Below are 26,651 nucleotides of genomic sequence, written 5' to 3' on the forward strand. Positions count from 1 at the left end.
CAGATCGTTAATGAAAATGGGGCTGTAGCAGTTCAGGGACTTAAATGTTAAACAGGCAGTTTTGAAGGTTGACCGTTGAAGCAATGGGAGCCAATGTAGTTGTTTTAGTAGGGGTTTGGCCGATTGCCATTTGGGTAGTTGGAAGATCAATCTCGCGGCCTGGTTCTGTACCAACTGGAGCCTCTTTATCGGATACAGAGGAAGACCCAGGTAGATAGAATTAGCATAGTCCAGGTGAGACAGGACGACTCCTATCACAACCTGGATCAATGCTGCCTGGGTAAGCAGATGGTGGATCTTCTGAATCTTACGTAGCTGGAAGAAACACTTCGATACCACTGAACCCACTTGGGTGTTTAGCGAAAGATCGCGATCGATGTTCACCCCTAAACTTTTTACAGCAGAGGCCGGTTTGGGCAGAGGACTAAGTTCTGTGGGCCAATAGTGGGGGCCCCAGTGCATGCAGCTATCTCCTATCAATAGCACCTCCGTTTTCCCAGGGTTTAGTTTCAACTGGTTATGGTCCATCCAGTGACGGATGAATACCATAGTTTCCTGGAAATCGGTGATGGACTTAGTGGAGTTATCAATAGTAAAAGACAGCTGCAAATCATCCGCATAGTTAAATGTGGATACTTGTCTCTGTTTTAAAGCTTTGATTAAGGGGAGGAGGTACAGGTTGAATAGATGTGGGGACAGGGAGGATCCCTGTGGGACTCCGCAGGTGGTATTCAGCCTGGGGGCAGTGAAGGTGGATAAACGAACTGCCTGCGTACGATCCTCCAAAAAGGAGGTGATCCATTTCAGGGCAGTGCCCTGAAAGCCTGCCCGTCCGACACGGTCCACCAAGATGGTATGGTCCACCGTGTCGAACACGGCAGACAGACCTAAAAGGACCAGTGCTTGGGGGATGCTTGCATCAACCTTCCTTCGGAGCTCGTCCAAGACTGGTAGAATGACTGCCACTGTAGAATGACCCGGTCGAAAGCCGGCCTGATGGGAGTCTAGATGTCCAGTGTGTTCCATGAAATCGGACATACACTTTGCCACATGTGCCTCTAATACCTTGGCTAGGTAAGGGAGCTGAGAGATCGGGCGATAGATGGAGGGTTCTGAAGTGTCGGCCCGATCTTTTTCAGCAAAGGAACCACTATTGCGTCCTTAAATGATCTGGGGACACATCCTAGAGAGATTGATGAATTGAGCAAAGACAGAGCAGGTTGAGGGGAGGAAGAAAAAACCTCCCTCAATATATATGGTGGGCAGCAGTCCCGAGGAGAGCCAGATTTTACTTTGGACAGTAAAAGAAAAAATGTTTCCTCACTAATTGAGGGGAAAATGTCCATGATAGAGTTGTTCATGATAGTGTCCTTCGGTGGCTTAGTTGATGGGGGGCATATGATACTAGCTTTAATGGCTGTAATTTTATCCAAAAAGAAAGAGTTCAATTTGTCACTTAGCTCGGGAGAGGGAGTGGGTTTAAGTGACAGTCTATCCGGGTTGGATAGCTCATCCACTATTGAAAAGATCTCTTTCGATTTGTTGGAAGAGGTAAGAATTCTCGAAGAGAAGTGTACAACCTTTGCTGCTTAAATAGCTTTATTATATTTGACCTGTTCTTGTTTATAGAGGATCCTGTCCCCTGGGTCATAGCCCCCTCTCCATTTCCTTTCTTTTTGTCGAAGTGCCAATTTCATTTCTTTCAATTCCTTGGTGAACCATTTGTGGGCTTCAGCCTTACGATTAATTCTGATTTTTTTTAAGGGAGCAGAATGGTTACTGGCTGCGATTAGCCAAGATGCGATCTGAGATTCCTGAAGATCTACATCCTGCACCGAGCAAGGAGTAGAGCTAGTTAACATATTCAAGAATTCTGCTTTATCAATAGCGCCCCAACATCTGACTGTGCCACCTTCGGCTAAGGGGGACTTAGTTCTTATAGGCAGCGTTAGTTAAAATGAGACCAAAAAGTGGTCCGACCATATACATGGTAGTACTGTTAAGGCAGAGATGATCGGGGTTTTAGTCCAAATTTGGTCCAATATATGACCTTTCTGATGAGTGGGTTTTAGAAGATATTGCGTTAAATTAAGATTCGTGAGAAGGTTAGTGAATTCAAGGGAGTGGGGGCCGCCTAGCGGATCGCCAAACCAATAATTAAAATCGCCAATTAGAAGCAGATTAGAGTATTTCGTAGCTAAATCCGCTACCTGCTCGCTCAAGGCGAGGGGAAAAAGGGGCATAGGCTGGGGGGGGGCCTATAAACAATAACAATAATTCTTGAATAAGCAACACATATTGCAATCACTTTCCCCTGGCCAACAAGGCCCCACTTCACGCATGTTGAACCACAGTCTACCCAGTGTGATTAACACAGTTCTTAAAATGCAAATCTGATAATCTGCAATCTTGGAGAGTAGAAAGTGTCCACCAGTTGCCAAATTCCGCTGACCCCATCACAGGAAAGGAACCAGAAGATGTCAAAGGGGTGCATAAACCCCCCACTTTTTTAGCTAGCAAATAACTTTGCAGCAGTTCCGTCATATAGATTAGCGATTGATTAATTCAATAAAACATCTATTGCTTTGAAAGTGTTGGATGAATATGCTCTCACATGCGTGCTACAAAACAGTGCAACGGGCAGTACCTTTGTGCAAATATTGACAAAGGCATCAAGTAAACACTCGAATAAAGAAATCCGTCTGTTTCTTTTGCTGTGAAACTCTGAAGTTTAAAATTAGGCACATTAAGCTTAATGTGGTGCCCAACATGAGGCACAAATTATCACTGTGGTGCCCAACAGTTTCATTTTATGGTCACATTTAAGAAATACAACTTTACGATAATACATTAGGACACATATTGAAATCTTAATGCACCTCTCGCAACAGCTCACTTTTGGATCGCAAAGAACTGCAATTAATCGAAATACACACGTGTCCCCGCACCACAACAATAGGGAGTAAAGAAAGCATTAGCTACCATGGGTTGGATAAGAAAGCAGTTAGGTAAATGTACCTGGAGCCTAGCGATGTACCTGCGAACTACTGTGTCCGTGCACAGACGTAACAAATACAATATGTTTGTATGTTCTGTAAACAGGAGATTCAGTGATATTCTGAAAGAAAGGGTTGCTCGGAATCATTTTCAGACTTCTGTTTACTTTTCATCAGACAGGCGCAAATAGTCTATACATGGGCGATGCAGATTTGTAACTCGCATATTGTTGGGAGTGTAGGCTTAGCATGCGTTGGCTGCCCACCTAACTACTTACCCAGTTTTGTTTTTGTCCAGTAAGCTAGGCGCCATGGCTCGGAGATAGGCACAGGTACATATCAGCAGAAGGATTACCGTCAGCAGACTCTGGAAATTAAATATGGCAGACTAGAAAAAGAAAAGAAAAATAATTTGAAACGGTTAATACAAATGTATATCTTACTCACTCATTAGTCAATCAACTTGATGGCTATGACTCCAGAGTGTACTTACTTTATAACCTGCAGAACAAAACGCAGCCCTCAGTTCTGTAAGAACAAATTCTAAACCACAAGACCAGTTTGCTAGATGATGTAGCCGCAGAACCGACTATTCAACTTTATAGAAAAGAACACGTTCAAACTCGCTGCTGAAGCTACATTTAAACAGTTATTCTATGTAATAATTTGTTTCTTTTTGAAGTATAAGCTTGGTGCTCCTAAAAAGGTGCAATGAAACAACATTTGTTTGCCATTGCAACTTGCTCTAAATGTATCCAAACATCCTAAGTGACCTGGGAAACATCAGTAAAATCGTCCTCTTGTCACTCAACGTGTCACAAAAATTGTGCTACGGATAGATTTATAAAAATATATTTTTACTACTAATATGCACTGAAAATATTTAAAGAGCCCAAGCGAGATGGTGGTCGTTCGGCGGATGCATTTTAAGTTTGAGAATCAGATGGCCTCAGTCCACATAACATCACTTCACCTTCTTCAATTTCACCTTTTCTCTCTTACCACCCCCAGCCAACCCTGCGGGTATACTATCCAAGGTCGCCCACACACTTAGAGGGATCGGGTGAAAGCAGCCTTGAACGACTTGTAGGCACCCAGGAAATACAATCATTTCAGCAGGACTACCTTCCTGCGTCAACACCGGCAAAGACTTGCAAGATCCAGGGTACTTCTGCAAGTTTCTGATTACCTTGTGCGTGTTCAGAACATGCCACACCTGTCTACCTTATGAGTGAGATTCATTCTGAAACATCTGAAACAATCTACCCCACAATCAAACGGCAATGATAACAGACCTCAGTCCATTACATGTTTGTGAACTATTCAGTAATGCTATATTTGCATTGCTGCTCCATCATACATTATTCTCTGTTGTGCATCATTGGGGAATTGCTACCTAAGCTTAAATCCAAGCCACTCAAATAACACAAAGCACTTTTACCAATCAAATCAGTTACTTAGCTACGGTGATGCTCTTTCTGGTCAGCACTCTGTCTAACTGTACAGTCTGCATCTTCTGTACCTTCCCAGGGACTAGACTGGATCTGAAACTCAGTGACAAAAGTGGATCTGCGTATAGGAGACTGGAATCCAACCAAACATATCTCCTGGGAACTCTGGAAACGGAACCTCTAGAGTGCAGAAGACTGGGCACTGACTGTTTTGGGAATTTGCAATAGGCGTACTAAGGGTGCGCCCCACTGGGAAATGATATTCTGCGTCACCTCGTGCAAACAAAATCTGTAATTGGCACAATGGCGGCTGCTGAGTTTGTCTGCCGAGATGTTGATGGATCCTGCAGATTCAATTGCAGGGGTTGAATGGTAATAAGACACCAGAAAGATGCAAAATGACAAAAGCCCAAGTCTCAGAACTATCAAGGCAGAAACAGCAGCTTTGCCAGAAACATCAGGATCATAGTCTGAATAACCCAGACTCGTTGCTGAGGCAGACAGGCCTTAAAAGTGAACGGCCCTGATAAAGGGAATCGTCTACACAGGCCTGTGATGGGATTTGGGTTTGGTGATGGAGCACCCCATGTAATATAGTTGCCTGGTGGTGCCTGTAGGTGGTCTCAGACTCTCTAAGGCAAACTCACCTTCAGCAGCTAGTCACTAGCACTACAGAAACATGTATATCCCTGACTAGTGAAGATGTGCCACAAAAACTGACACCACCTTCATTAAGACCTAAGGGGAGGATGTAAGGCAGAAGGGCAGAAAAGCGAATTGGAAGAGGACTGAACCACAACAAAATGGAGGTATTTCTTACAGGAGTGAAGGCGCAGTAGTAGTCCTGGGACACCATCAAGTTCCCGGGAGTGCATTCCAGCAGGACCTGAACGAGTGTAATCATTCTGAATAAAGCATTTGGAGGTGCACCAGGTGTTGAAGTCCAATCAAGCGTGTTGTATCCTTGCATCGGGGCCTTGAGGTTGACGCTTCCTCTATACAAGTTACTTTTACAGCTGGACATGCATGAGTCTTGAAGCTGGCCTGCCCTCCATCGCTGTCGGCCTGAAATTTGGATTTACCCCGGTCTAGTGTGACAAGTTGTCCCTGGTAGTAGCTTTAGGACTCTACGCACTCCATTTTGATTTAATCTTCACAAATTCAGAACTCCGGTTCTACTAATTGGATTTTTGTCGTTTTGGTCTTGTTTTTCTAAAAAAAAAAATATATATATATTTTTCTAACTCTATGTGGAGTATTTTTGTGGTGGTTTCATTCTGTTACTGTGTGTTGCACAAATACTTTACACATTGACTCTTTAGATAAGCCGGACTGCTCCATGCCAAGCAACCAGAGGATGAGCACAGGCTATCTTTTGGTGTTTATCTAGCTTACCCTGGCTAGAGTACTTGTTCCTGCTTGGACAGGCAACACACATCTACCAACCAGAACCCACTTTCTTACACGAGGTGTCCTGTGAAGGGTGCAACACATGTAAGTTAACACGTGTGTCTCCAGTGGGGCTTATGCTTACCTGTGGCAGGGTACATTACACGAGAGCCCGTGTGTGTTTGTGGTCTGTATGCGTGCAAGGATGTATTGTGTAGTTGTGAAGGGCACCATTCACGGAAGTCTCTATGGTTTCATTTTGGGACGCCCAGGGGTTGCTGGAGGAGCTTGTGGAGGTAGAGGTGCCCCAAGACCAGGTTGTGGATTGCTGTATTCTTGAGATCTGGCTGCAACATACACCGAAGGATGAGAAGGCTCTTCAGTACACTTCAAAAGGGCTCTTTGCATCTGAAAGAGGTCCCTGCTCTAAAGAGCCTGAACACATCTGAGGAAGAACATGGGGCTAATAAAAAAATCATACAGAGTGCAACTGGGGCCTTAGTAATTTATTTATAAACAAATATCAGGGAAGCTACATTCATGTGTGATCCACGAGAGGAGCGGGCATTTCAAAGTGGTTAATCCCTAGAACATGAACTTTAAAGACAGACATAAAATCACATTGCGTCTGAAAGAGGATTAAAAAGAGGGGAGCTTGAGACTTCCAAACTGTCTAACTAAATCTGCATGTGGAGAAGCTCAACACATGTACTTCCTGTTGTGACCAGGGCTGGAGTCGGAGGGTCTGCCAGTCTGCTGGGTGAGGGTGCATCACTCAAGAGACTCAAGATCACTTGCCATGGAACCTAAGACACCAGCTTCTGCCTGGGACTGTGAGAAGGAGATCACATGGCGGGACCATAGTCCAGTGGAGATCCTGCCGACTGGATTCTGGTAAGCGGAGTGTGTGAATCTGGTCTGTCGAAAAGAGCGCACTTACTGGGTTGACTAACCCGTATGTCAGGTGGGAGCCGCTGAGAAGACTGGACCGCAGCATCGATCAGGCCCTTCCACCCATGTGCACTGTAGTGATCCTTGGATGCCAGGTGGGGTCCACAGTTATGAATTAGCACCACCACTCTGGAGCAGACCCTTTACAAGAGAATGGCCATGACCTTCTGCAGTGCTTTGGCTCAAAGAGGGCCGTTGCTTTATTTTTGCTGCTTGCGACCCCGTATGCCAGGTGGGGGAAGCAGTGAAGACTGAGGGCCATCACCGTACTGCATCACTGATAAGGAAAAGGGCAGTCGCCCTATGCAGTGCTGTGACCTGAAGGGGTGGTTGCCTTGTATGCGCTGTTATAATCCCCATATGGTATGAGAGCAACGATTCAACTACCCAAATCAAGCATCACCCAAAGTCCTGCTACTGGACTTAGAGAGGCTTACCATGTGACCATAAGAGTATCGTGAATGCTTGCCTTTTCGATCACAGTGTTCAGATTTCGACTCACCGCAAGGCCAACGACACACGCTGGGAGACTCCAAACCGCCATTAAAGCAAGGATGGGTAAGACAGAATACCATGCAGCTGGACCTCTGGGAGGGAACATCATCTGACCGTCTGTGGTGCAGGGACGCTTTGAATTTTATCAAGCCATAGGGAACATCTAAGGCTTGGACTTGCTACAGGGGCCTAGCTTGGATGTCACCTCATGTAACTGAGGAATAACAACTCTCATTAGTCAGGAAGGTGGGAATGGAGAAGCTGACCAGTGTAATACCAGTGGTACAACTTTAAAAAGGCTGTTTATTATTTGTGATGGGCAGTATTATACTTTGTGTTCATAAATAAATACTACTTTTATATAAAATAAAGTATCTGAATGGACAATCATTTATTGGGGTTGCTGGATTTATTTTGAGTTGTGAGCCTGTGTTTACCCTATACAGACATCCTCCTGGCGAGCCCTAAGACTGCTCAACCCGCACTGCAATCGAGTCAAGTGCTGAAGCTGTACTTGCCCATTTGCTCAGAACTGGACTCAAGACGTAAGGAGTAAAAGGCCTTAACCACCACTGTTGGACCCAGTAGCTCCTTCTTGCCCGTGAGCCTCTGAGTGGGGTTTCTGACTCTTGATCAGCAGGATATAAAATAGGAGTTTCCGGGGCTAGCTCCCATGAGAAGGCAATAAAGCTTACATTAAAGGAGGTACTACTGGGCTTCCAACGCATTACAAACCAGAGGCAATTGAACTATTGTTGTTATTTTTGCTACAGCTATATATCCATTTAAGATCTTCATAAACATAAAGCAAACTAATGATAAGTCCTGATTTAAAAGACCATGCAGAACTCGGTATATATAAGGATATGAATACAGTACAAACCTAGCTTTATTGCAATGATGGGTTGTATTATAGAAAGGATGGGGCCTTGATTGTACACAAGACAATTAGAGCATTTTGAAGCGCAACAGAAAACACCGCACTGCTCAAAGAAGCATCTGCTCTGGGTCACTTGGACTTCAGATCAAGAGTGCTTATACCAAAGCATGAATGTTTCAACAACATGGATGAGATGGAGAGTGAATACGCCCAATATGCTTATGAACACTTGGAAGAACCTGATGGCTGTGGCTGCAACCTATAATCATGGGCTTACAAACCATATCTTACAGTGTCCATCAACTGCTCCATGTCTGCAAAGTGTTAGCAAATCAGACTCGCAGGTATCAAATGGAATATCATTTTCAGCTAATAGCTCATTGGCTGAGAAAACGTTTAAGACACAAACTCAAAATTGGGCAGAGGTTCAGATTAGTTTAGCGGGAAAATCCAATGTTCTCAAACATGTACCTTTTCTCAAAAATGTTCTCCAAAATATACCTGTTCTGAGTTTCCCCCAATAGTTTGGAATAGTTTGGATTTTGGTGCTTAAAATAATCATGTTCCAGTTGCAGCGCTTTTCCCCGGTGAAGGTATGGCCGGGTTGACCTGCGGACATTTTACAATGAGGATCGGACTTTATGACACTTTTACCAACACGTACTATCATGCCATAATGTTCCATCGTCTTGTTCACGAGCAAAACTATTTGCAACGTCAGGGTCACCCTTTGTGGATGCTCTGCAGTTGTAAACCAAGACATCTATAGTTGTAAGTCAGGTTTAAACTTGCAAATGGCTTTGCCAATCATACCTGAGAAATAAAAAGGCAATCATTACGTTGACTGGTGGTGTTCAGAAAATCTGGTAAGAAATATGCTGGTTAGAGGGCATCAAGAAGCGCCTCTACATTCCTCTTGAAACCTCTTGTCCTTAACAAAAAGAGAACTTGTCACTGAGCCTTCTCTGGTGCTGCCCCAAAGATATGGAACTCTGCCACCTGAAGTACGCAGCCTCTCCTCGACGACGGCGTTCAAATTGGAATCCAAAAGATTCCTAATGTGCAAAATATTACCGTAAGAGGAGGAGGCACACCCAATTAGTCTGACTTTGTTCTTTTCACCATGGTACCTCCAGCTACAATGGATCATCTCAACTGGTTTTTGTTTTCACGTGTACACCGGTTTACTGTATTATATATATATATATATATATATATATATATATATATATATATATATATATATATATTTTGTAATTCCGACCAGTATGCAGGGGATTACATCTTCCGTCCAGATTGTATGGTGGTTTGCAGGCTTGGATTTGGGCACGAATAAAAGACACTGAAGAAACTGCACTTACGTGGTGGTCTCGCTCCTTTCGTTGTTCTGCGGCAAGCAGATGATGTAACGACGACTTTTGGAAATATATATATATATATATATATATTTTTTTTTTTGTTTTGTTTTTTTGCTGCTGTTTCCCAATTGGTGTTTATACTACCCCCTTGTTCTTTCTTTCTGCCTATTGTAAAGCGCTCGGATATCCTTCGGGATCTTGTTCGCGCTATATAAAATTTTTATAAATAAAAATAAATAAAATAAAAAGGGGCTAATTTAAATAAATAAATAAAATAAAAAGGAGCTAATTAGGATGTCGGTCGGAAAGCCTTTCCGACAGACATCCCTAGTTTGACTTCAAACCCCGTATTACAATCATGGCGGTCGGAATTCAAACTGGTCGGTAAATCCGTCTGACTTCAGACGGGCTCCTGGAGCCTGTTGGCCAGTCGGAAGGGCCACATAATCTCGTGAGGAAGGTGTTTCCGCCTTCGGGATTATGATGGCACTTTCCGAGAGCAAATGTTTGTCGGCCTTTCCGACATGGATTTGCTTTCGGAAAGTGCTTTTGGGGGCCCCTCGCAGGGGGGCACTAGTAGGGCCCACTTCCCACAGGCCCTCCGGTTGGGGCTGTGAACCCCTGCACTGTTAGGTGCCTGCAACACGGTGCAGGAAATTACACAGACTCCCATTTCTCTACGGGAGCTTGTGCTATGGCCGGTTTACGGTTGCAGCACAAGCTCCAATAAAAAAATGGGAGTATGCGACAGCCGAACAGAGGTGTGTGATAAAGTATGCAGAATTTGTAATTCCGACCAGTATGCAGGGGATTACATCTTCCGTCCAGATTGTAATCAGGGTCCAAAGGTGTAATAGACATACCTTACAAAGTCATAAGTGATTATTGATAGTGCTTCCTTTGTTATTCATATTTTAAATTCATTATGACATTTATCTGATTTGGGAATCACCATCCAGAAATGTCGGTAGGCATTTTATCACTTTATAGTATAATACGAGTATGCGCTCCTCACTGATAGATGTTCCGGTATAACACCTATTTTTATTGGCCCAATACATAAGATCATCTGATGCAGATATGTGACCTTGATTAAAAGAAAAGTGTGTGGCTATGGTGGTTGCACACATTTTGAAGGGTTTACAATAAAACTGATATCTACTGTCACTTTATGTTCATTGAACTCGACGAATTCCGGGGGCGTCAGTTTTTCCCAGGTGCAATAAATACCTTTATTAGGCACTTGTAATTAGGCCCTGAAAGTAGATTCAATATCTTTACATTGTGTTGTGCTTTGTCATATTCAACAATGTACTTCATATTTTAGACATGTGAATTTATATCTCCCACCTTAATGTAAATAACTCAGATTATATACATTCTCAATATCTACAGAAATAAGAACAGCCCTTCATCATTTTTAAGTCTGTTAGCATGCAAGGTCGAAAACAAACTAACAATCTGGACCTTTCCTTGTTTTTATTTCAGTTTCCGATTATATCTGCAAGATGTTCATTAGGTTTGAGTAACCCAGGAAATCGCAGCATTCTGTCATCACTATTTTGCAGTTCTTTCAAATGAACTGCCACTGGGTACCTTTCATCACGGCGTCTAATGCCTCACATATGCACCACAATTTCCAGCGACTCGTACTTCCTGGGTAAAGAAAGCCACATGGGTACTGTAATAAGCGTGTTAATAAATGAGCTGGTCTGCATCTTATTGCTATTACAACATGTAATCTCTTTAAGCAGCTGCACTCATGAAATATTAAATTATAAACTAGCCGGAATCAGAAATCCGATCTGGATAAGCAGATGCTATAGGTGCAAGCACATTGGTCTAACAGGCTTATAGGGGGGTTGGAGGGTTGGGGGGTTGGTGGGGGGGGGGGGGAATACTAACCTCTGACAGGGATTTTATATCGGGGAAGGCCTGATACGCAATAGAAGTGAAATGTACACATTTTACAAAATACTAGTCTTTCTGAGCAAGAACATTTCTATAAGTTCGTTTTTATTTATAGAAGAGAAAGATAGCTCAAATGGGCTGCACTACAACGGGTTTTCAACAAATAACATATCAATACCGTTTATAGCTCATCGTGACAATATGACAATATGACAATAAATTTGTTACACTTGGGTAATGAGTCTTGGACCCTAAGAATAAACGTAAAAATAGACAATATTGGGCAATGTTATTTTATAGCCCACAATTTGATGTTTGAAAGATATAGGCAAAGAGTAAATAGAAAGTCGGAGAAAAAAAGGAAAAGGCAGAAAGAGGCAAGTAGGGTAAAGGGGCTGGAAAGGGGGTGGGATGTAATGGGGTGAGGAGTAATCAAGAGGAGTGTGTCCTTGTGGAGGAGAAAAAGGGACATGCGTTTGGGTATATCCAAGGGGGTTTAGACACAGGTATAGTTTTTGAGGTTTAGAGTGGCTACCATCAAAGCTGTTGTGAATAATCTGCGCTTCTTATAAAATATTCCCAAGCACATCAAATATGATAGAAGATGTTCTTCGAATTATTCTCGAGAGGATGGTTTAAATGCCAATTTTTATGAATAGGTCCAAAAGAGGATGGTCTTGTATACTGAGATGGTTCGGAGACCTAGAATGTTATCGTTGTAGTCGAACATTACTTTGGAATGGAAGATATTGTTAATAGTTTGGCTGATCTGGTACACAGGGGTTGGATATGTTTACATTTGAAGAGCCTACGTTTCATGTCTGCTGTGGATTTTGAGTACCACCTTGAGTGTTTACCTGGGGTTCTGAAACATTGGTGCAGCGTCCGGAATTTGCATTGGTAAAATAATGGTGAATTTTTACTTTGTAAGGTGAGTCTCCATATATTAGTCCATTCAGAGTGAGGTAGCGTGTTTTTCTTGGAACACAAGACTTTCAGGATTTGGGGAATTTAGGTATAGCTTTTGCTGTTACACGTGTGTAGGTGCCTGTATATTTGTGCTCATATGTGTTCCTCAGAGGATATTTTCAAAAAGACATTGATAGTATCCAGTTTGTGCGGAGTATCTAGTTTCCTTAAGGCGGCCTTGAGGTTCAAATATTTGTAGAAGTCAGGGTCTGTTAGACTGAATTTTTCTTGTAACGTGGCGAAGAATAATAGATTCTTTAGTGAACTACGGTCTTTAAAGTACTGTACACCTTTCTCTACCCAGTCATTCAGAGGATAGCTTTCTCATATAACTTAATATTTGCTTGAAGGCACATTGAAGTTATCTATGAGCCTCGAATTTTATTTTCAAATTTCTTGTCCAGAGGTCTCAGGCAGGCATTGTGTCACTTAATATATTACTTGAGGAAGAAACCTTAAGTTTGTTTCTGGCAAGTGCGGGGTTTTATTGGTTCATCCCTTTTCCTAACCATTGGGATTAGGCAGACTTATTAGTTTCCAACCATTGCTTTACCAAGAAGGCAGTTTGGTAGTTCTAGAAATTGGGGAGCTCGAGTCAGAGTTTGTTTGTTTTTAATTTAGTCATAATTCTAGCTTTTTTGTTTTTCCAGTTAAACTATGCCAGCAATTTGGCTAGAGACTTGCAAATGTTTGTTGAGCGGTACACTGGGAACATGCTAGAGATGAAGTTAACTTCATCTGTTTTGTTTGCCATTTGAGCCCCGAGTGGTCAATTACCATTAAGTGACATATGTTATTTAAAGGGAATACTTCTATTATCGAATGAATGAGCGAGTAGCCAGACGCAGCTGTGTTGTGAAGATCTCGGAGATGGAAAGCTATGCATCCATGGCAAAGGGTATTGTCAGTGTAAGGATACAGATTTTTGTGTAGTAGAGGGAAATGATGTTTAATGTACCTTTAATTTCTCCTGTATGATTGAAGAGTGAGAATAGGTTTCCAAATACGGTAGTAAAGTGTTTTGAGTGGATTTTGAGAAAGATGCAGGGAAGCCGTCTGGGCCTAGAGCTTTTCCTCACTTTAGTGATTAGTTTGCTTGGACTATTTAAGTTCTTTGAACTTCTTTGGTATGATCAAGAGATTCTCAGCATAGGGAGTACTAATTTACTATGGTATTTATGGCATTCGTCTGCACTGGCTAGCCTGTCATAGTTATAGAGTTTTGCAAAGAATGTGTGAAAGTATCTAAAATATGTGTAGCTTTTGTATGGGTTGTGACACACTGATCTTTGATAGCAGTAATGTGCTTTTTGCTACTTTTAGCTTTGATGTTCTTGGCTAAGAGCTTCCCAGCTGTGCTGGGAATCATGGTATTTCTAGCGTTAGCTTCACTTACCCATTTGTGTGCTCCCTCACTAATTGTTTCATCAAATTAGTATTTGAGGGTCTTATGTTTGAGTAGGATAGAAGTGTCTCTGAAGTGTGTTAGTCCTTTTTCTAGTTCTTTAATTTCTGTTTCCAGGGAGTCGAGTTTAGCATTCATCGGCTAGTTTTTGTGGCCATTATGCCAATCGCAATGCCTCTTATGGTGGCTTTTATTGCATCCCATGAAAGCTTTGGAGAGTGGGAAGGTGAGTTGTTTTCTCTATAGAAATATTCAATAGTAGAAATAACTGATCATCTTTTTTTTTTTCATTCTCCAGATTTTATCTGCATTTTTGGTGATATCTATCTAAGGAGATACAGATGTGATCAGAAATGAAAATTGATTAGATGTTAGGGTTATACGCTTTGGTCATCAATTACGTTTTAGTTAATAAGTAGTCTATTCTAGTTAGTGCATTGTGAATTCAGCGTCAGTGGGATTGTGAAAGCAGCATGGCTCATAAAGTTGTGTGTTTTGTGTAATTGTTTCATCAGTCTAGAATATTTGGTCAGTAGATACAAGATGAGCTTCTATCAAGAATTACGTCCGTGTAAAATGATCACCTAGCCTGTGAGCTCCGTCGCGCCTAACCACAAAATCGGCTCAACCTACTACCACAGAGACTTTAAAGATTGATGGTTATGCCGACATGTGTGCCTCCGAGGATATGTTCATCGTGCTGCCAGCTGCATAGAAGTACTTCTTTGGATCTGAGCTCTCAAGGTGATCTCGTTCCACGTGGGCTGCCGCAGGTGCCTGCCTGACCTTACAATAGCCGTCATGAGGACACCACATTAATTGAAGGGATACCTCATTTGCATGGACCTTTCCACTATGACCCAAACTCAGCACAAGTGATCTCAATACCTGCTGCACACCACTTGCATGGTAGGTGCTTTAGACCAACGTTGTTATGCTCATCTGATGAGCAACACAGGGTACCTATAGAACTTGCCTGACCCTAAGAGGGCCCCTGATTATATATATATCCAGCCACCCTTACCAACCGCCCTGACCCAGACTCAAGGGAAGCAAGGGTTAATTTAAGGAGCCTAAACCGGTGCAAAAAAGGTCTAAGCAGGAGCCCTTCATTCCAGACTGCCCTATCAAATTGAAGGCTGACAACAACCCAGCATTAGACGTAATGATTCAAATGCTTGATATGCTGCACATCGTTGCAAAATCTACTAAGACCATCACGGAAACCATGCAGATTGACCTCTCATCTAAAAAACAAGAAATGCAATCGCTAGGATGCAGGGTCACCGAAGCAGAACTGTGTTTAAATCTCCTGAAAAACAGCAAGCATAGCTCTGCAAAGACATTAACAACCACTACTGCGAGGCTGACCCAGTTGAAGAGTAACATCATGGAGTTAGAAGATAGAAATAGAAACGGTAACCTGCAAATGTTTTGGGCTCCTAGAAGGAGAGGATGGACAAGCTCCTTTCTGTGCAGCATTCATAGCACAATGGATCCTTCAAGTGTTAAGAATAAACTTCACAAAGGACAATGAAATATCAAGTGCTTACAGAGTGCCCACCTACATCCCCAAAACCAGTGACACTCCAAGAGCCCATATTTTCAGACCCCTTTGATACTTGCACACAAGGCAATCCTCACACAGATAAAGGATATGCAAGGGATTAAACAGCAAGGCTCCTACATTGGGGTCGCCCAAGAATATTCTAAAGACCCTGTCAAAAAAAGGAAAGAGTTCCTGTCCCTGAGTTAACTTTTTAAGAATATGAATACTTATTTGCTTGCATGGTTCAGGGGTGTGGAAATTTTTTAATAATCTACTTGTCCATGGGACAAAATGCAACATAAATCTACATGTCCTGTAAGACAATCAACTTGTCCCACCTATTCCCAAATCAATTACGTGGGATGGCACAGAACCATTAATGGATTTTTGTTTTAATAAAACTGACCAGTGATTTATCAATGATTTGCAAAAATGTTGGAAGGATCTGGAATAGCTGACTTTAGGTATGGTATTTTGGATATACTGGTCCAAAAATAAGCTGCAGCTTATTTGCACATCGATCCATGTTGGTTGTATGTGGAAATACCTACTGCAGAAACATCATGCTGCCAAATCTTGAGAACCAAAATATAGAGTCTGGAGTTAAGAATAGTAAATCTTTACTTACCAATTACCTTCTCAAAATTTTGGCCCTCAATATTTTGTATATAATATTCTGGTAGCACAATATTCTGAAGTCAAAATTAAGGTAGAGTACCTCAGGGTTGCAGTAAAAAAGAAATAGATGAGAAATTCTGTGCAGTTGAGGAGGTGATGTCTGTCATGAGACGTCTGGCCTGCTTCCAGCCTAATTGGTTCTTCCCCTTTCATCTAGCCCAAACTGACACACTCACTGCACATACACACAACCCAACTACAATGACACACCCTCCCGGGACAAACAAGCACACCCACTGCACACTCCAACACCATTGCATTGACACATAGCTAAGCTATAGATGCATAGACTTATAAATCACTTAATGGACAAACGCACAAAGACATGCAGGACCACACCCCTAGAGACTTTCCCCCGTGCAGACATAAACACACCCACAATAGATAGACGCAAGCGCTCTCTATAAACAAGCTGTACCTGACCGGAACGGTTTGCATAACATGTGCCTAATTTGGCACTGACTGGAGCAGAAATACTGCCCGCACAGATACCACAGATTTCCAAAAAGGCTGGAAGAAGCCACTAATCTTCTAAGGTAGGACATTCTACAAATGTATAAAAAATACAAATGTATGTTGCAGAAGGGGAAGAGTTTGTAGGAAGTTTAGGATTAGGAGGCAAGGATGTCCAGCATAGGTCCATGAGGGCAGGTCAGAATAGAATCCATGGCCAGACTTTCAAAATGACCACTTACTATTCAAATTCATTCTAATGAGATCAAGTTAGTATCTGTTTATTTTATGTGATAATCCTGAAAATCTAGAATGCGTTTGGCTGTCCTTGGCACACGTTGCACACCCCCAGTCTCTTTGGCTGTTTAAGGCTCTTGTTTGCCAATACTTGCTTCAACTTCGGTTCACAAATAGCACAGCTTTTCAGTTTGTTGGGCTCAGAGTGCAGATGTGCACTTGTAAAAGATACACCTACATTTTCTTATGAATTAATATTTTCTGAGGTGTGAGAAGAGGGTGTTTCAGTGTTGGAATCCCCTGGGACGTTTGTGCACACGCACAAAATAATGCATTTGGGAGTTTTCACAAATCTTGCCACAGCCTATTCGCATCATGGACATGGGCAAATACTTGCTCATATAAAATTTTGGGGTGGAAGTGGGAAGAAAACACCACCTAATTTGGTGGGATTGTAGGGAAAGGTCTCACTGCTTGCTTTGTAGTTCCTTTTCCAAAGAGCATGGAGAAAATGGAGACGAAAGTACGTGTTGACTAAAAAAGTATGTTGTTTTCACTCTAATGCGTAATAGATCAATAAATGTTTCAATCAATAATTCCCTTGTAGAGTGCAGCTATGTGTTTTGTTTGTGCTTAGAAATGGCAGGAGTGCAGGTTGAAGCACTATATAAAAGATTACTGCTTCTTTTTAAAAAGGTATTCTTTCAGACCATTGAGGATCCATACTATTCAGATCTGAAAAGAATATCCTGCCCGGACCCGTATGATGGCAAAGTATTTTTGAGAATTATATTGACCATATTCCTACATTGGTTAATTGTAGATTATATTAATTCCTAATATTAGGCATTGGTTCCTCAGACAGACAGCCTCACGTTCTTTACTTGTTTTGTTTTCAAAACATGCCCTGTAGGCTAGGTCGTCTGTTTCAGGTGTTTCGCTGCAGTTTTAATTTCTCAAAAGGGTTAATTTCTGATATGCATTTCTTTACGTCTTTGTTATTTATTACTCAATAAAATGTCACTTGAGGTGGCCAACTGTTAAAAAGGGGTTCCAAAGACAACCGGTAACCAAAGACCCTTTTATGTTGCCCGGCGGTATCGCCTCTATGACCCACCAATATTAATCAATGAAGAAGCAGGCGCTGGAGACTGGAAGGCAGGAAACGAGGATTTTATTCTCTCCGGAGGAGAACACATCAATTCAGACAGCAAGTATCGTCACGAGGTGCTCTAACCACATCTCTGAGGCCTGGCCTCTTATACTAGGGTTTATGACCTTTATTGCACATAACACATTCTCGCAATACTTTAGTACTTGAAAGAACATCCTCGGAATCTCCCCTTCAGACCCGTTCCCACATACATTTACAGTTGGATTCCCCACCCCGGTCACAACAGGTGATGGTTGTCGCACAGCAGGGCATTCCGCCGATTCACGGAATGCATGGGGTTGGTCGGATCTCATGGGGTGGGGGCTTTGATCGATTCGGGGGTCTTTTGATGGGGAGGGGAAGCTTCCTACTGTACGGGGTAATAAACAGTATCCGCAGAGCCAGGTGGCGGCCTGGGAACAGGGAAGACAAACGGGGACACAGGAAAAGGGGGTTTGCATCAAAAGGGTTTGAGGCCATGAAAGGAATGAGGGGAGGTGTCGCGCTGGGAACAGGATGGGATTCCGTGGTGAAGCTGCGCTGAAGAGGGGTTTATGACCCAAGGCATGAGAGAGCGGGGGTTGTCAGCGTGCGGGGGAATGCTTGCGAGGTTAAGAGAGAGAGAGAGAGACGCGCTGGCTATCGGCGAGGGGCAGGGAGGCCGGGGTGCTCAAAATGGCTGCCGCTTACGCGCACGAATGGGCTTGGAAAAGGGGCAAGATGGCGCCGATAATGTTCACCAAGTTTGTATTTATTTTCCACAGTCCTCCCTTTAACATTTCCAAGACATCTTGCTGGCCTATTTCCTATCTACACCTATATGCAGTGATCATAAGTAAGGGAGAGGGGACTTAGGCGAAAGAACTGTACATAAACATCACATTATAAACATCATATTGAAAAATCTCATCATTTAGTAGGCGGGTTCATCGTTAAGTTGGTTGCAGAAAAAGTCATCGTAATGCAATATCAGACTAGAATTATGTAGCGAGGGCGTTGGGTACAGATCATAGAATAAGAACTGGTAAGTTATCATATAAGTAAGTCCTTTTTGTATACGGCGGGTGCATAGTCAGTCCAATGGTGGTTGGGAGAGAAATGAGATACAGTAAAAAATATATATATCAGAGTTCTCGTTGTCCTTTGTCGTCTTCTGTCGGCACTGTTGAGCACCTGGATTACCTATCAACAGAAATGTTCATGTGGATTGAGTCGTTGGGGGTCTGCGGGTAGGGGTGCATTCTGTTTGGTTTTCGTCAGACCTCGTAGGAGGAATGCGTTACGGTTTTGGAGCAGGTGCATCTTCTTCCGCAATGCAGAGCATAGATTTGCAATGGAAAATGCAATTGTTCCAGAATTGTGAGATCTGTTCGTTTCTTGAGTCTCTGTGGCGGGCATTTCCTGTTGCTTCCATCATCTTCAAGGTGCTTGGTAGCGGGCAGAACCACAGACTTTGTTTATCTTTTCTTCGGGGGCGACCCTTGGTGGAGTTCTAGGTCACCGTTCTGGGATTTAACATAGTTCGTGGTCTACTTAGTCGGAGCTCCCTCCCTTCTGACGCAGGGAGTACTCTTCTCTGGGTAGCTCAGTAGGATTTGGAGGAACTTGGGAGTTCGGGTGGAAAGGTGCGGGTGTGAACAGTCCTTATGGTAGGTCGGAGGAGGAGGGGATGGAGCAAGGCCAAGTCGGGAACAGATCAGGGGGACGGAGGGTTTGCGACAAGCGGGTCCGTAACCATGTTCAGAGAGCGGGGACTTTTTGGCACATGTTGATCATAGAGCAGGGGCTTCAGGTCAGCCCTTTCCTTAGCTTTGTTTGAAACAGTGCCCCGTCCTGCGACTCCTTACTGCTGTGGTCTCGCCTCGGCCTCCGTCGCTGATGTTCCACAATCCGCAGTCAGGCCGCGTGCTCCCACATCCGGTCTCTTTCCCCTCCGACAGTGATACCCTTAAATGAGTGTTGAAAAGACAGTCTTTAGAGATTTTGCAGAAAAAGGTAATTACATAAATCTATTTTCTCTCCCAACACCAAGCAACGGGGGTAAGCACTCGCTACATTTGAGATTTTTGCGGCTAACGTATAAACAATTGATGATGGATTTGCTGGATTCCTTACAACTTCCTTTTGTTGGCTAATTCTTTGACGCTTTGATGATTATTACGTTCATTTGTCATATGTCTATTATAGTAGATGTCAGTTCTTCTGGCAGAGACCCATTTCCCTAGTACGAGTCTTGCAAGGCTAGGCTGGTCTTCAGGGCCTTGTATTTTACAAAAAGTGCAACGTGCTATTCACCATAGTCTGATAGGCATCCTTCTGAGGGATGAACATAGGCTAAACAAGTCTTCATTACATCAAAACATCTTATTTTCAGCAAGGCTTACAGCAACAAGGTCTTTCGATTTTCGATCTAATTTTTAACTTTGCATACATCTTTCTAACTTTCTATATAAATCCTCGCAACCTGGTTACTACAAAAAACTCGGGGGGTGGTTTGCGATAATTATTAAACTTATCCTCGGGGAAGGTGGGATCTTATGAAAAACGATTAGGAACACAGCGAATCGGAGCAAGGGGCGTTTTTCAAGTTCTCGTTCAGGGCAGCTGATACCAAACTGGGGGCATTTTGGGTAGATGGGGGTGTCTCGATCATTTCTTACAGCTTGGGGTACGGAGACAATTTTCAATGGGGATGGTCGCATTACCACAGACACATTTTATCATAGAAGCCACTGACAAATAGTTCCCTGAGAGTGGGTCAATTTTAGGGAACCTTAGTCGTCTTACCTGTCCCTTTCCTATTGGTCAATTTAAATTTCATCCATATTTTAGTAGAAAAGGAGAGGTAGTAACGTGGTACCGATACAATTTTATTTAGGACAAATTTGTGCAAATACTTGTGGTATTTGGGGCCAATCAGGGGGTGCACCAGTTTCGTCAATTAGGTGCCAGTCGTTAGGAAGAGGGAAAGTGTGGAGGGGTGGAAGAGTGAGTGAGAGAGAGAGAGAGAGAGAGAGAGAGAGAGAGAGAGAGAGAGAGAGTAAGAGTGAGAGAGAGAGAGAGAGAGAGAGAGAGAGAGAGAGACAGACAATAGGCCAAACAGTACACGTGTGACATGGGGAATGACCGTGTATTGTTTGGGCTATTCAGTGCGTTACCTAACGTTTAGACGTTTCGGGTCTGTGTTAGGATGTAGAAAGCATGCAGTTTTAGGACAGAAGAGCATTAGATCAGGTAAAAAGGTCGTGCATTGGGTAGAGCGTCCTTGTTGTGCCGTTTTGCAGCGCTAGTCCGTCTTCATGCATCGGGCGTGACGTGGTTCCAGGTCTCTTATGATACTCTAATCGGGATTCTAATGTAACCTGCAGAGGGAAAAAGGGGGAAAAAAGGGGAGGTAGGGGGACAACATTCGAACACATCAAATGTATGGGCACGAAAGTCCTTTACTTACCACATACTCGTACTTATCTCTTCGGGGTATAATCCCTTAGGGTTTTGGTTTCCTAAAGTCATGGGGGCGGGCAACGTGATAGGTGGATCATGGGGAGGTTCAAGGATGGCATTAAGGATCGTGTGTAGGGAAAACGCTAAAAAGAGGAATCAGAGGTGCCTAGCGTGAGGTACCCGGTTTTGTAGATGTATCCGGCCATCAGGATCCCTAAATCATTCCCAAAGCTGTGATGTTCTAAGGCATATCAGTTCTTCGTTCAACCCTGTACCTTAGTACCTTCGACCACCATATCTTTATAACATTTTATCAATCACACCGTTTTACTTTACCCATTCTCAGAAGTCGAGGCCCTTCTTCATACGTCAGTTCCTGAGCTTAGTCGCATATCTTGGAGGCAGCGTATCATACCTTTGATTCGACCATCAACCCAGGGCCGAACAACCATTTCTCGGATAACCTTAAAAAAGAGCAGAATAGTTGCGCACAGAAAAACCCTCCCACCGATACCCGCATTTACAAAAGTATGCGATGCCTATCCATAGCTTTTTAAGACCTTTATTTGTAGAGTTATTCAGTACGTAAAATGTGAGAGCGCAATTCATATTTTGGCCTGACATGTCATCGATGGAAGCACATACAGTAGGGGGTTATTTTGTAGCACAAGAACATGTAAAAAAGGTCTAATTAATTATTTGCAAGTAACCAAAAACATTTCATTGCGTGACGAAGGAATCAGGGGCATTTCAGTTCATAAATGGAAACACGGTCAAGCTCATCGTAATCACATTTCCCAGATGTAAACCGCGGGTGTGCATCATAAGCGACGTTATGTATCAGTTACAACAAATATCAAAAATAAATTGTTCATTGAAATCAACATTTTATGGAACCCTTCTTAAATGTTCGCCAAGTGAACCCTCCTCCCTTTAACATCGAGTGCTCAATGGTTCGTATATATATCTTAGTACATCAAGTTTCTTTAGCTAAGGAATACCACGAGGCATCCGTTAGTTTCCATTGATACCAGCGCCATTTTGGGCGAGGCCGGTTTAGTCCGGAAGTAGTATCAGGGGCAAAATATCCCCGACAATTGGCGGTTGGACCAGAGTCCCTTTCGGCAGTTCAAAAGAAAACTGTGCTAACAGAGGGGCTGGTGGTGTGGACCGTCAATCAAGAGAGGGAGGGGGTAAAGTCTCTCTTACCGGGTCACGTTGATGTTCAGCCGGAACTTGCTCGAGTTCGTTAGCCCATAATGTTCCTGGGTGGTTCAGACGGAAGCTGATGCAGACACGAGAGCACCGCCATCTTGTTGCTGTGCCGTGGTTATTTCATTTGAGATCAATGCAACTGTTCCTCACCGGAAGCCTGAAGGGGCCGAGGGCTCTTGGGACTTTGGTAGAATCTTCAAAGTCGAGGGGATGTTTGTCGATGGTGGGGGCTTGCGCCCAGGTGGGCAAGTGCCCGAGTTGCAATTTCGGACAAAGTTACTCCAGCGGCCTAGACCCGCTTTTCGAGGGCCCAGACGCCATTTTGAGACCCTGTGGCAGCCACCTTTGCCGTATCCATCAGGAGTGGAAGAAACTTCTTGTGATGGCGAAAGACAGAGCATCATGCTGCTGGAGCAGGACATTTTGGTTCGGGGCGCCAGGGTGCAGCAGTGGAGCCTTCGTCTGGGGAGGTGAGAAAGGCTCGTCCGTGCCGCCTTCCTCTCCCGGCGCATCCTACGCCGTCCCTTGGAATCAGGGGCGCACATGATGACCACCCTACACCCCTGATTCCGACTCTTGGGGGACCACTGTACATCCGGTGCTCCGTAAATATGCCCGTCGGACATTGTGTGTCCTGTACTATGCAAGTATACCAGCCGGGTCTTGCATGTCCTGTGCTGAGAAAGTATACCAGTCGGGCATTATGTGTCCTGTGCAGCGTAGGTATATGGCCGTTGCCCGGCTGGAGGACATCGGCGCCGGACCAGGGCAGGGAAGCCTCCTACCTGTGGAGGTGGAAGAGGCTCGTCCGCGTCGCCTCTTCCTCCCTGCCCACCCTGCATCCGTTCGATGGAGAAATTCGTGATGGCCGGACCAGGAGATACAAGGGAGGGGGTCATTTTCATCCGCCCCCTCCCTACTCGCGGTCCGTGGGACGCCATCCCTGGAAGGGTAGTATGGGAAGACCATTTCATTGCCTGCTGTGTGGAGTCTCCAGTACCTTCTCGCCAGCGATCTCTTTTTGGCCCATGGTTGCTGGCAGGCCCCGCCCCACACGTGCTATGTGTTTCGGATGGGCGGGACCATCGAACTGTTACATTGGAAGACTTTCGGAGTGAGCATAATATGTTTTGTATTTTTCTTATTAGTAAAGTTTGTTTTAGAGAGAGAGTTCTACTAGTTATTCTATTTACTGTTGGTTGTGTGTTTTACCGTAATTAAATCCTAAGTTATATAATAGACGCTTGGCTTTCTTGAGTCTTTTCTCTAACGGGGGGTTGTTTACACTGACCTGCAGTTGTGTTTGTTTTTCAGAGTAGGGGAGCAATAGAGAGCAATCAGTCCCAAAACTCTAACATGTCGTTAAAATTGGTCTGACGAAATCTGTGCCATCGAGCATAATCGAACGGGGTGGTTCTATCTGTCCTGTCCGTACTAGTCTGATTGGTTTTTATTTCGTGCCCTTTCCTTATCTGTCGGCCCGTCCTTTCTGTCGACCCTCCATTCCTACCTATGCTCTGTAAAGTCGGACATTGGGCTTTCCAGTGCCCGAGACATTTACAGAAAGCACATTGGTTTTGTTTTAAATCTGTCCGTCCTGTGCGTAATGTCGGGGGATTACCTTCGGGTCGTTGTGTTCCGGGGTTGGCTTGTCGGCACATCCCTTTACACCGTTCGCTTTTCATGTCTACTCCTCGGGACTGTGCCATCGCTGGCCCTTCCCTTTGCCTACTAGACGTTTGGAGGGTTGTCCGTCGTGTCCCTTCACCTTTTCTAAATTCGTCGCCTTCCCTTCGTCGTGCAGCTTCTTTGCGCCACATACCGAGACTATCGAGCATAATAGGTGTTGTTTCATTCCTACGAAGGGCTATTTCTACCGTTTCTATTTTGTCAAGATCAAAGGATCCTCTCAGTGGCCACTGTCTTTCTCGATCCTTTTTCGTATATTTATGCCACAGCTCACTATAGGCTATAGCAATTAATCCATGCTTCATGAACATGTCCTTATTAGGGGTGCCTTCCAGCGGAGCCGGATGGTTCATCTCTAATAAGCGGTCCGGGTTAAACAGGCTACTAACCAGTGGGGAGAAGACAGGCATGACAGATCACAATGGGATAATAGTCAGCACTACCTATCTTATCACTGCGCGCAAAGACTAGACAGAATATTTCTATTCTACGTTGTTTGCACGTAGTGAATACCTCATGAACCAATCTTGAGCAATCAATCAACGTTAGGCCAAAAATAAAAAATCAATATGGTCAATGGGAAGAATAAGTAGGCTCGCAAAGGTTCGCGTCACCTACCCTTTCACTATCTGCAAAGAGGGGACCTATTTTTCCCTGTTTGCAGACAGAGAATCTCCAGAAAACAATCTATAACAGTTAATCAATGGGGGGGGGAAGGGGCAATTGTTCAGTGGGGGAGAAAGATAGGTCCGACGGGTGCGTACCTATCCTTCGCTGTTTATAAAGGGAGAGCCTGTTGTTTCTCCGTTTGTAGACAGTGAATCTCCAATAAATTAACAAAAAGTAATACTAGTATTTTCTCAACAATTATCAAATCACTTTCAATTATCTATCACTTTCGCAATTCGTCGTGTTTACACGACCTTACCCGGACCGCATGGACAGTTTCTCGTCTTCCGAATCCAGCGCCCGATCGTCCTCTTCTCTTCGTACTTCTCGTGGCACTCCTGATGGTTCCCAGTCAGGACCGCAGATCACTCGAGAGAGGTCTGTTCGGAACCAGTGAAGTTCGGATGATCGGCTGTCAGACGAGGGTCTATCGGACAGGGTACCTTCCGATCGTTGCAGTCGTTCACTCTGTCGTCAGGACCTCTCCCACTGGATCCACGAGTCGCTGATGGGCCCCACGTTTGGGACGCCAATTGTTAAAAAGGGGTTCCAAAGACAACCGGTAACCAAAGACCCTTTTATGTTGCCCAGCGGTATCGCCTCTATGACCCACCAATATTAATCAATGAAGAAGCAGGCGCTGGAGACTGGAAGGCAGGAAACGAGGATTTTATTCTCTCCGGAGGAGAACACATCAATTCAGACAGCAAGTATCGTCACGAGGTGCTCTAACCACATCTCTGAGGCCTGGCCTCTTATACTAGGGTTTATGACCTTTATTGCACATAACACATTCTCGCAATACTTTAGTACTTGAAAGAACATCCTCGGAATCTCCCCTTCAGACCCGTTCCCACATACATTTACAGTTGGATTCCCCACCCCGGTCACAACAGGTGATGGTTGTCGCACAGCAGGGCATTCCGCCGATTCACGGAATGCATGGGGTTGGTCGGATCTCATGGGGTGGGGGCTTTGATCGATTCGGGGGTCTTTTGATGGGGAGGGGAAGCTTCCTACTGTACGGGGTAATAAACAGTATCCGCAGAGCCAGGTGGCGGCCTGGGAACAGGGAAGACAAACGGGGACACAGGAAAAGGGGGTTTGCATCAAAAGGGTTTGAGGCCATGAAAGGAATGAGGGGAGGTGTCGCGCTGGGAACAGGATGGGATTCCGTGGTGAAGCTGCGCTGAAGAGGGGTTTATGACCCAAGGCATGAGAGAGCGGGGGTTGTCAGCGTGCGGGGGAATGCTTGCGAGGTTAAGAGAGAGAGAGAGAGACGCGCTGGCTATCGGCGAGGGGCAGGGAGGCCGGGGTGCTCAAAATGGCTGCCGATTACGCGCACGAATGGGCTTGGAAAAGGGGCAAGATGGCGCCGATAATGTTCACCAAGTTTGTATTTATTTTCCACACAACATTTGGCAGCAGAATGTCACTCGTTTTAAGTACACTGCAACCACGGAAATGTCACCCATAAGCAATGAAAAATCGGCAGCTATGAGTATCACATCTCACAAAAGGCCTTCAAAATGCTGGGCTAAGTGTGTAGCTAAAAGAGCAAAAAGCATAACTCTTACATTTTACACATATGTCAACGTTAAATAAAAATACCCTGAAATGCCTAAGCACACTGACAACTTGTCAGCGTCTCTCCCAAACAAAAGATCACCTTTCAGACGCTGAACAACAAGGTCTGTGCCCTCCAAGCAGCAAATCAGGGTCTCTTGGTCCGGAACCTGATGCACCATCCGATCCAACT

The 26,651-nt window shown here is 44.1% G+C and overlaps 1 protein-coding gene across 1 annotated transcript in view; it reads right to left on the bottom strand.

Annotated features, from left to right (window-relative positions):
- Nucleotides 1-26,651, bottom strand: part of TMEM167A (transmembrane protein 167A) — a 141,590-nt gene that overhangs the window by 75,646 nt on the left and 39,293 nt on the right. Inside the window, exon 2 of the mRNA XM_086962993.1 lies at nucleotides 3,275-3,384. Coding sequence (XP_086819119.1) covers nucleotides 3,275-3,384 — 110 coding nt within the window. The remainder of the gene's footprint in view (nucleotides 1-3,274; nucleotides 3,385-26,651) is intronic.

Source organism: Lissotriton vulgaris, chromosome 3_1 (genome assembly GCF_964263255.1).
Source record: "Lissotriton vulgaris chromosome 3_1, aLisVul1.2, whole genome shotgun sequence".
NCBI lineage: Eukaryota > Metazoa > Chordata > Amphibia > Caudata > Salamandridae > Lissotriton > Lissotriton vulgaris.